This window comes from Bos javanicus, chromosome 18 (genome assembly GCF_032452875.1).
Source record: "Bos javanicus breed banteng chromosome 18, ARS-OSU_banteng_1.0, whole genome shotgun sequence".
Lineage (NCBI taxonomy): Eukaryota > Metazoa > Chordata > Mammalia > Artiodactyla > Bovidae > Bos > Bos javanicus.
This window is the reverse complement of record NC_083885.1, coordinates 39,675,930-39,686,903: the sequence shown is the minus strand read 5'-3', so window position 1 is coordinate 39,686,903 and position 10,974 is coordinate 39,675,930. Positions and strand designations below refer to the sequence as shown.

At 44.2% G+C, this 10,974-nt stretch overlaps 1 protein-coding gene across 2 annotated transcripts; it reads left to right on the top strand.

Annotated features, from left to right (window-relative positions):
• The first annotated feature begins 3,711 nt into the window (after nt 1-3,711).
• On the top strand, nt 3,712-10,565 carry CHST4 (carbohydrate sulfotransferase 4). Of its 2 annotated transcripts, none has more exons than XM_061387822.1 (2): nt 3,712-3,920; nt 8,729-10,565. In XM_061387822.1, the coding sequence occupies exon 2, from the start codon at nt 8,730-8,732 to the stop codon at nt 9,903-9,905; it is 1,176 nt and encodes a 391-aa protein (XP_061243806.1). In that variant the 5' UTR covers nt 3,712-3,920; nt 8,729; the 3' UTR covers nt 9,906-10,565. The 2 variants fall into 2 exon arrangements, with proteins under 2 accessions (XP_061243806.1, XP_061243807.1); XM_061387823.1 differs by lacking the exon at nt 3,712-3,920 and adding an exon at nt 4,516-4,615.
• Nucleotides 10,566-10,974: the final 409 nt, after the last annotated feature.

Below are 10,974 nucleotides of genomic sequence, written 5' to 3'. Positions count from 1 at the left end.
TACACTGTAAATGCTATAAAAATAGTTGCCTGTGCCTGGCAAATTTAAGTTTTACTACGTGCTATGTAGAACTTCCTGGCAAAAAAAATTTTCTGCACATTTTTAACCAAGGTTGTTTGACACCTCAGATGCAGAAGCTAAGGACAAGGTGAGCTGACTGTACTTCAGTTCAGTTCAGTCACTCAGTCATGTCCAACTCTTTGCAACCCCATGAATTGCAGCACGCCAGGCCTCCTTGTCCATCATCAACTCCCGGAGTTCACTGAAACTCACGCCCATTGAGTCGGTGATGCCATCCAGCCATCTCATCCTCTGTTGTCCCCTTCTTCTCCTGCCCCCAATCCCTCCCAGCATCAGGGTCTTTTCCAATGAGTCAACTCTTCGCATGAGGTGGCCAAAGTACTGGAGTTTCAGCTTCAGCATCAGTACCCCCAATGAACACCCAGGACTGATCTCCTTTAGGATGGACTGGTTGGATCTCCTTGCAGTCCAAGGGACTCTCATGAGTCTTCTCCAACAACAGTTCAAAAGTATCAATTCTTCGGCGCTCAGCCTTCTTCACAGTCCAACTCTCACATCCATACATGACTACTGGAAAAACCATAGCCTTGACTAGACAGACCTTTGTTGGCAAAGTAATGTCTCTGCTTTTCAACATGTTATGTAGGTTGGTCATAACTTTCCTTCCAAGGAGTAAGCATCTTTTAATTTCATGGCTGCAATTACCATCTGCAGTGATTTTGGAGCCCAGAAAAATAGACTTTGACACTGTTTCCGCTGTTTCCCCATCTATTTCCCATGAAGTGATGGGACCAGATGCCATGATCTTCATTTTCTCAATGTTGAGCTTTAAGCCAACTTTTCACTCTCCTCTTTCACTTTCATCAAGAGGCTTTTGAGTTCCTCTTCACTTTCTGCCATAAGGCTGGTGTCATCTGCATATGTGAGTTATTGATATTTCTCCTGGAAATCTTGATTCCAGCTTGTGCTTCTTCCAGCCCAGCATTTCTCATGATGTACTCTGCATATAAGTTAAATAAGCAGGGTGACAATATACAGCCTTGACCAACTCTTTTTCCTATTTGGAACCAGTCTGTTGTTCCATGTCCACTTCTAACTGTTGCTTCCTGACCTGCAAACAGGTTTCTCAAGAGGCAAGTCAGGTGGTCTGGTATTCCCATCTCTTGAAGAATTCTCCACAGTTTATTGTGATCCATACAGTCAAAGACTTTGGCCTAGTCAATAAAGCAGAAATAGATGTTTTTCTGGAACTCTCTTTCTTTTTCGATGATCCAGCGAATGTTGGCAATTTGATCTCTGGTTCCTCTGCCTCTTCTAAAACCAGCTTAAACATCTGGAAGTTCATGGTTCACGAATTGCTGAAGCCTGGCTTGGAGAATTTTGAACATTACTTTACTAGCATGTGAGATGAGTGCAATTGTGCGGTAGTTTGAGCATTCTTTGGCATTGCCTTTCTTTGGGATTGGAATGAAAACTGATCTTTTCCAGTCCTGTGGCCACTACTGAGTTTTCCAAATTTGCTGGCATATTGAGTGCAGCACTTTCACAGCACCATCTTTCAGGATTTGAAATAGCTCAACTGGAATTCCATCACCTCCACTAGCTTTGTTCATAGTGATGCTTTCTAAGGCACACTTGACTTCACATTCCAGGATGTCTGGCTCTAGGTGAGTGATCACACCATCGTGATTATCTTGGTCATGAAGATCTTTTTTGTACAGTTCTTCTGCGTATTCTTGCCACCTCTTCTTAATATCTTCTGCTTCTGTTAGGTCCATACCATTTCTGTCCTTTATCGAGCCCATCTGTGCATGAAATGTTCCCTTGGTATCTCTAATTTTCTTGAAGATATCTCTAGTCTTTTTCATTCTGTTGTTTTCCTCTATTTCTTTGCATTGATCGCTGAGGAAGGCTTTCTTATCTCTCCGTGCTATTCTTTGGAACTCTGCATTCAGATGCTTATATCTTTCCTTTTTTCCTTTGCTTTTCGCTTCTTTTCTTTTCACAGCTATTTGTAAGGCCTCCCCAGACAGCCATTTTGCTGTTTTGCATTTCTTTTCCATGGGGATGGTCTTGATCCCTGTCTCCTGTACAATGTCACGAACCTCCATCCATAGTTCATCAGGCACTCTATCTATCAGATCTAAGCCCTTAAATTTATTTCTCACTTCCACTGTATAATCATAAGGGATTTGATTTAGGTCATACCTGAATGGTCTAGTGGTTTTCCCTACTTTCTTCAGTTTAAGTCTGAATTTGGCAATAAGGAGTTCATGATTTGAGCCACAGTCAGCTCCCAGTCTTATTTTTGCTGACTGTATAGAGCTTCTCCATCTTTGGCTGCAAAGAATATAATCAGTCTGATTTCAGTGTTGACCATCTGGTGATGTCCATGTGTAGAGTCTTCTCTTGTGTTGTTGGAAGAGGGTGTTTGCCATGACCAGTGTGTTCTCTTGGCAAAACTTTATTAGCCTTTGCCCTGCTTCATACTGTTCTTAGTGTCTGTGATTAGATAATAGGCCATCATGACAAGCCCGTAATTTCCTGAGGCATTTTTTATTTAGTTATTTTGGGATATTTTGTAATTTACTTTCTCTTTAGAATATTTTGTAAATGGCAACTAAAACCCATTTTTAACAAACACCTATAAACAACCCAGTGTTAAAAATAAGGAAGCAAAAAAAAATATTGCCCAAACTCTGAGGTCACTGACACTGTTTTTGGAGAGAAGTCTAACAACCACTGAACGCACTCCACCTCCCAGCCCGTTTCAGACAGAAAAGTCTGTGGTTCCTATGCACTGTGGTGGGGGAAGGTAGTGGTCATTTTTAAGAATAACTTTTATTCAATTTACTTAGTATATTGAATTATTTGTAATTAACTAATTAAAATTAATTCATATTAATTTATTTAATAATTTGGGCGACTGAGTTTTTCACGTTTAAGTTAACTGAATAAAAATATTCAGCTAAACTGAGTCACTTTGCTGTATAGATCAGCACAACACTGTAAATCCAACTATACTTCAATTAAAATTTTTTTTTCAATTTGCCTATTGCTTTATACTCACAACAATCATGTAAATTAGTTCAGAGTAGTTGCATGATTTGCCCAAGTACACACAGCTAGTTAGAAGCTATAATCTTTTACAATAACTTTTTTTTCCCTTAAGGGGGAAATTTCCCATACCCCAACTAAAGGCCAATACATCTACATCCTCCCATAGAATGAGTTACTACATCTAGGCAGGACATCTAGTTATTACCTCGCACAAGAAGGGTGAAGATGTTGAAAAAAACATAGAGGCCAAAAAAAAAAAAAAACTTATCTCCCTAAATACTGTGGGATGAGCAGGAAGGTACAACCCAGAAATACTTTCTAGGTTTTCTCTCCTCTTTTTGCAACAGAGATTAAGAGTAAGGTATCACATTGGGTCATTTTGGCTGTCATTGTCCTGTGACTTCCCTATCAACCTCAAGTACTTCTGGAGTCCCTTTCCTTTCTCCACTTTGCCCTAAGAGAGTTAACCCTTCCACTGCCTTCAAGGAATTTAGCATCCAGCATCACCTTCCAGTTGTGGGAGAGAATACTTCCTCCTTTGCTTCTCCAGGCCCAGCCCATTCAAGCAGCGTCTCCCCACCCCCTCGAGTCTCTTAGAGTTAAAGCTGCTGGGATCACATCTCCCTGGCAGCCAGTGCTTTCTTAACCCGGTCTTGGAAGGTAGCTGATTTCTGGCCAGAGGAAGAAGACAATGAAATGTGCTCTGAGTAGGGATGGTTATGCAAGATTCGAGGAGGAGAAGGAAGCTGAGAGGGGAGCTGGTGAGTCAGAGGAAAAAAGCTGTACAGCTTAGCTGGCAGAGCCTTCAGAGTGGTGGAGAAGCCCAAGCTGTTGACAAGGTAAGGAGAGAATTTCCCGTGTACACCTCCAGAGCAGGGCCATTATTCCTAGGTCCTTGGAGCAGAGTTTCAGATAACATGGGACAACTAAGCTGGGCATTTCTTTGTGAATGGCAGAGAGGTGTTGGAGAGGGGATGGATCAGAATCACCTGGATAATATTCCCCAAAAGCACAAGTTGCCTGCCAGCAGCTCTCCTAACCCCAAGCACCCCCATCCATAAGAAAGAGCCTAGAAAGTGAGTGGGGCTATTCTGATGTATACTTTATAGCTGGTTCATCTTACTTATTCCGATGCTGGCTTCTGTGTTTCCTGTAGCTTCTCCTCTGCTCAGGTGCTGGGAAGTGAGGACCAGAGGTGCTAAGAGCTACAGATTTTCTCTAGCTCAGCTGACATTTAGTGTGATAACTGAATTCTCAGATCTGAGACCCAAAATATCCAGGTCTAATCAGGCGGGGCTGTTTTTATCACTGAGAATTAAAGTTCACTTATTCTGAAACACGGAGGTGTGGCTCATCACTGTTCTATGTGATGTATTTAATTGGACTGTTGTCATTACTGTGACTAGAAGGGCTTTCAAAGTTGTGGAGCTCCATTCCGATGTAAAATAAGATTAAATTATGAGGCCAGTGAGTCAGCCAAGGTAGAAGAGACTTCTGTCTTGTAAGGCTGTGGACAAGTCTGGAACTTCTAACTGTGAGTAAAATACCTTTAAAAAAATTATTTGAGTCTTCAGGCTACTCTCTAGTTGTGCTTGGGCTCCTCATTGGGGTGGCTTCTCTTGTGGCAGAGCACAGGCTCTAGGGGCACGGGCCTCAGCAGTTGTGGCACAGGGCCTCATCAGTCACGGCTCATGGGCTCTACAGCACAGGTTCAGTAGTTGCAGCACCCTGGTTTAGTTGCTCTAATGCCTATGGGATCTTCCCAGATCAGGGGATCCAACCCGTGTCTCCTGCATTGGCGGGTGGATTCTCTACCACTGGGCCATCAAGGAAGCCCCATGTGGAACATTTTTAAAGTCTTTATTACATGTGTTACAACACTGCTTCTGTGTTACATTTTGGTTTTCTGGCCACAAGGCCTATTGGATCTTAGCTGCCCAACCAGCGATCGAACCTGACCCCCTGCCTAGGAAGGCAAAGTCTTTACCACAGGACTGCCAAGGAAGTCCCAATATAGTGTTTTTTCTTTTATTTATTTATTTTTGGTTGCGCTGGGTCTTTGTTGCTGCACTTGGGCTTTCTCTACTTGCGGAAGTGGGGGCTACTCTTTGTTGTGGTACTCAGGCTTTCTCATTGTGGGGGCTTCTTTTGTCGCAAAGCACAGGCTCTAGGCATGCTGGCTTCAGTAGTTGAGGCACACAGGCTCAGCAGTTGGAGCTGTCGGGCTCTAGAGCTTGGGTTCAGTAGTTGAGTCACACAAGCTTAGTTGCTCTGCAGCATGTGGGATCTTCCCAGATCAGGGGTCAGACCCATGTCCTGTGAATTGGCAGGCTGATTCTCATCCACTGCACCACCAGGGAAGACCCCAGTATGTTTTTAAATTACGTTTCTTGGAAGGAGATGACAGGTTGTGCTGTGAGTGTTTTTTTCCTTCTATTTTCTTCTTTTACTAATGGATCCAGGGAAGTTTTGTGAGTAGTCTATTGCCCCTCAATGGGGCTTTAATTTCTTATTAATAAATATATATTTTTAGTGATGCTCATGGTTTTTACCCCCTTAGTTCTAAATAATACATGCTCTGTATAGAACTTAATTTTTTAGAGTTAGGTTCACTGTGCCATATTGCTTCTAAACTATGGTTCTGACTTAATATCTTGCTCCATGCAGTTGAGATAGTATTGGTTTTGTGCTCAATACTCAGTAAAATCATCTAAATTTTAGTAACTAATATGGGTTTGATCCCTGGGTCAGGAAGATCCTCTGGAGGAGGAAATGACAACCCACTTCAGTATTCTTGCCTAGAGAATCCCATGGACAGTGGAGCCTGGCTGGCTACAGTCCATGGGGTCGCAAAGAGTGGACATAACTGAAGTGACTTAGTATGTATGCACACATGCCACTTCTCACACTCATTTATTTAGTCATTTGTTCAACAAGTACTTAATGAGCCCTAATCAGTTGTGTGTTTTATGTGCCTGTAAACAAGATAAGATATAGCGTTCACCTTTAAGTAATAGCAGCCCAGTGGAGATATTCATCCTCCACTGTACTACAGGGGCTTCCCCTGTTGCTCAGCTGATAAAGAATCTGCCTGCAATGTGGGAGACCTAAGTTCAATCTCTAGGTTAGGAAGATCCCCTGGAGGAGGAAAAGGCTATCCACTCCAGTATTCTGGCCTGGAGAATTCCTTGGACTCTATAGTCCATGGGGTCGCAAAGAGTCGGACACGACTGAGCAACTTTCACTTCACTTAACTGTACTACCGAGAGAGAGATGGATGGGAATGGAAAGTTCGGGAGAAAACTAAATCTTGGGAGGAAATAAGATACCTTTCAGGGAGAAAGCTGAGAGGTGGGCAGAATCTTGAGGAAAGAGTGGTTGTTTTGCAAATGTCTCAGAGCTTGTAAACAATGGGGCAGGGACTTCCCTGGTGGCTCAGTGGTAAAGAATCCACCTGCCAATGCTGGAGACACAGGGTTCCATCCCTCGTCTGGGAAGATCCCACTTGCTGTGGAGCAACTAAGTCCATGTGCCAAAACTACTAAGCCAGTACTCTAAAATCTGGGAGCCATAACTACTGAAGCCCACCAGCCCTAGAGCCCATGCTCCGCAACAAGAGAAGCCACCACAATAAGAAACCTGTGCGCCACAACTAGAGACTAGCCTCTACTCACTGCAAGTAGAGAAAAGCCCTCGCAGCAACGAAGACCCAGCACAGCCAAAAAAAAATTAAATTATTAAAAATAAATAACAGGGCACGTTGTAAGAACTGGAAGTAAAATTCAGAACCTAAGGTGTCAGAAAGGGAAGGGAGTGACAGAAGATCTAAGATTGGATTATGTAGGGCCCTCGGACATGAGAATTGGGGATTTAATCCTATATGTGTCAGAAAGCTACTGAAGGACTTTCAGGAAGGGAATGACAGGCTTGTGCTTTAAAAAGATAGATTCTGACAGCAGTGAATGAGGTGGAGAGCTGAGGGAGAGAACTGAGAGACAGAAGTGAGAGGCTACTTACTAAAGAAGCCAGGCTAGAGATGAGCAGACTCATTTTGATAACAGAGAGGGCAGAGTTCAAGCATGCATCAAATAGCCAGAAAAGAACACTCAGGAAGGTGCACTAGGGACCTCTCATAAATGCTTCCCAACCTCAAGGAGAGTCTACAGAGGAGGTAGTGTAGGACAGCCGAGGAGAGGTGATGGTTAGATGAGAGGAGATTGCCATGAAAAGCCTTCAGTTTCCTGTTCTTTCTGGGCCGCCTCTACACTGATTCCAGTGACTGCAGAGATGATCTTTCCCTGAGATACACCCTCAAGGGTCTCTGGCTGAGCTCATCAGCCCCATCATGGGTTGCTTAGATCCAGGTTGTATCCAGATCTCAGTGACAAGACATGGGATTCACTTTACAAAAGCACACTTTCCTGCTGGCCAGGGAAAGTGCTCATGGAAAGAAAAAACAGAGAAAGTGAGAGGGTTCCCTTGACAGTCCCTGAAAACTGTGGCCAATTAAAGCCTGAGGACAGCCGAGGACGAGTCTGAAGGCCAGGCACCAGCTCTGGGTGAGAATGGGCATGAGGTCAGGAGCCACAGGCAGGAAAGGAGCGCTCAGAGCATGAAGCCCACTCTGGACCCTGAGCTGGCCCGAAGCCACATGGGGGCAGGAGGTGGACTTTTGAAAGGTCCATGTTACCAGTCCCTAGGAAATGTTATCTTTTTCCTGAGCTGATTATAGGCCCTGCCTATAAAATTCTATCCTTGTATTTCTACATAGGGCAAGTTCTTTCCTTTCTCTTTTGCTCCATTAATTCCTATATTTGTTCTAAACTTTTCCTCATACTCAAATTGTCTTTGGGAGAAGGTCAGTTCCTCAATACTTGGCTCAATTCTTGAGTCATTATCAAACATGGCTTAGTTTCTAATCATTTCCTCTTGGGCTCAAGTTCAAAAGAACTAGGTCCTGTTCTTCTTAGCTGGTCCTGCTGTAACCTTCAGGGCCAAGACAGGAATTACTATTCATTGATATGTTCCTGGCATATAACAATGTGCTTTTTTTGGCACATGGGAGAGATGATCCTCACTGGATCTGCTGGCACATGCGGAGGAAATGTATTGTTGTCATGAATGGAAGAGAAAAGTTTCTGGGCCATTGCCACTTAAGGTTTGGTTGAGGTCATCACACACTTCCCAGAAGGTTCAGGGGACTTCCAAGGGAAGCCCATGGGCTGGCAAAGCATGTTCTACCTCTTCAGGAAGCAAGCCATAAACTCCAAGAGGCACATCTGTGGCTGTCCAACTCCTCCTCTAAAATCTGCTCCCTAAAATCTCTGGAGCTCTAGACACAGACAGTGGTTTATGACCAGTATGAAGCCTAACTGGACAACAGATACCAAAGGTACACATACGCATACTCTCTGACTCAGCAATTCCACTTCTTGGGAATTAGCTTACATGCTTGGATAATGATGTGTGAACATAAAGGTCATTACTGAAAGCTCTGAAATGGCCAAAGACTGGAAAAACCCCAAAGTTCACCAATGAGGACACTGGTTAAATACTGATAAATTGTGGTACATCTGTACAATAAAATTCTATGTTGTGATAGCCTAAGATACCCCTCTGTTTGTTCTTCCACGGTCTTCCACTTCAGCATGATACCGCCCAAAAGAATGAAGCTCCTGCTGTTCCTGGCTTCCCAGATGGCCATCTTCATTCTGTTCATCCTTGTGTACTCCCATGATGACAACTCCCTGCAGGTGAAGGAGGAACCCAAGTCCCCGCACACGCATGTGCTGGTCCTGTCTTCGTGGCGCTCTGGCTCCTCTTTTGTAGGGCAGCTTTTTGGACAGCACCCAGATGTCTTTTACCTGATGGAGCCCGCCTGGCACGTGTGGATGACCTTCACACAAAGCACAGCCCAGAGGCTGCATATGGCTGTGCGGGACCTCATTCGGGCTGTCTTTCTGTGTGACATGAGTGTCTTTGATGCCTACATGAATCCTGGCCCCCGGAAACAGTCCAGCCTATTCCAGTGGGATGGCAGCCGGGCCCTGTGTTCCCCACCTGCCTGCAACCTCTTCCCGCGAGATAAGATCATACCCCAGGCCCACTGCAGGATTCTGTGCCACCAGCAGCCCTTCGAGGTGGTGGAGGAGGCCTGCCGCACCTACAGCCACGTGGTGCTCAAGGAGGTGCGCTTCTTCAACCTGCAGGTGCTCTACCCTCTGCTGAGAGACCCTTCCCTCAACCTGCACATTGTGCACCTGGTCCGGGACCCCCGCGCAGTGTTCCGGTCCCGAGAACACACCACGAATGAACTTAAGATTGATAGCCACATTGTGATGGGGCAGCATTGGCAGAAACTCAAGGAGGAGGATCAACCTTACTATGCGATGCAAGTCATCTGCCAAAGCCAGCTGGAGATCTTCAAAGCTGTACAGTCCTTGCCCAAAGCCCTAAGGCAGCGCTACCTGCTCGTGCGCTATGAGGACTTGGTCCGGGACCCCCTGGGCCAAACTGCCCGAATGTATGAATACGTAGGGCTGAAATTCTTGCCCCGGCTCCAGACTTGGGTACATAATATCACTCGAGGCAAGGGCATGGGTAAGCACGCCTTCCACACAAATGCCAGGAATGCGCTCAATGTCTCTCAGGCCTGGCGCTGGTCCCTGCCTTATAAAAAGGTTTTTCGACTTCAGAAAGTCTGCAGGAATACCATGAACCTGCTGGGCTACCACCTTGTCACATCAGACCAAGAGCAGAAAAATCTGTCGCTGGATCTTCTGTCTACCTGGAGCCCCTATGAGCTGGTCTACCAAGAGGATTAAGGAGGCTCCTTCTCCACCCAGCACCAGCTTCAGCCACGTTAACTGAAGGCTATTTCTGAGCTTTGACAGTATGTGTCAGTGTACGCGTGAGAATGGGTTTGCCCACACATGTTCACATCGAGAGATCTCTGTGTCTCTGCTCATTTCTAGAAAAGAGACTTGGGAACCTTATGTGAGAAGCACATACCAACCAACAAAACAGAAGTGATACCTTTCTTCTCTTTTTGGCCTTCCTACCTGTGTATACCTCAGAGATTCTGTGGCCTGGGTCCTACATAGTACAAGCAGTATCACTGGAGAAAATCCATAAACTCCTCTGTCCACATCTTGCCCAATGGGAAAGGACAGAAACAGGAAAAAAACAGGGAAATGGGTCTTCTGCCAAAGAGCCCACCAACATGTTCAATAGACATGTGAACTCTGAGCACTCAGAGCTCCCAGTGGATTAAAAAGAGAGCAGGGATCAGGGTTGGACGCTTACCTGTGAGCCTGGCCACAACTGTCAATTTACACAAATACAGAAGAAAACCTCTGCACAACACAGCAAGCTTTTAAGTTCATGGGGTGGCTGGACCCAATTTGGACATCAGTTCCCCTCAGTGTTTTCCTATTTTAAGCTGTGAAATTGCCGTCTGTTAACACTAAAATTTCAAAATAAGATTCTGTTTGGAGTGTACCTTTTTATGCTTTCTAATTAGTTAGTAGTAAATGTTCATTCTTATGGGATCTTAGCTAACAGCTTAATCATCTTTATAGATTTCTTTTACTGAAATATTTTATTTTTTAAATTAAAAAATTTTTTTTACTATAATATAGTTGATTTACAATGTATTAATTTCAGGTATACAGCACAGTGATTCAGTTTTATATATATTTATATATATATATATATATATATATATACTTATATTTATAGATTCTTAATAAATACTTTTGTTATTATCTATCACCCACACATAGAACAAAATTGTTAAGACAGTGTTTGTTTCAGACGATGGACTAAGTCTAACTTGGTCAATACTGACCTATACACTGCCCTCTCAAGAACTTGTAGAAAGTAGACAACCAC

What these genes read in the sequence shown, in the direction of transcription:
- CHST4 (XM_061387822.1), top strand. Translation starts at nt 8,730, where the DNA reads ATGATACCGCCCAAAAGAATGAAGCTCCTGCTGTTCCTGGCTTCCCAG.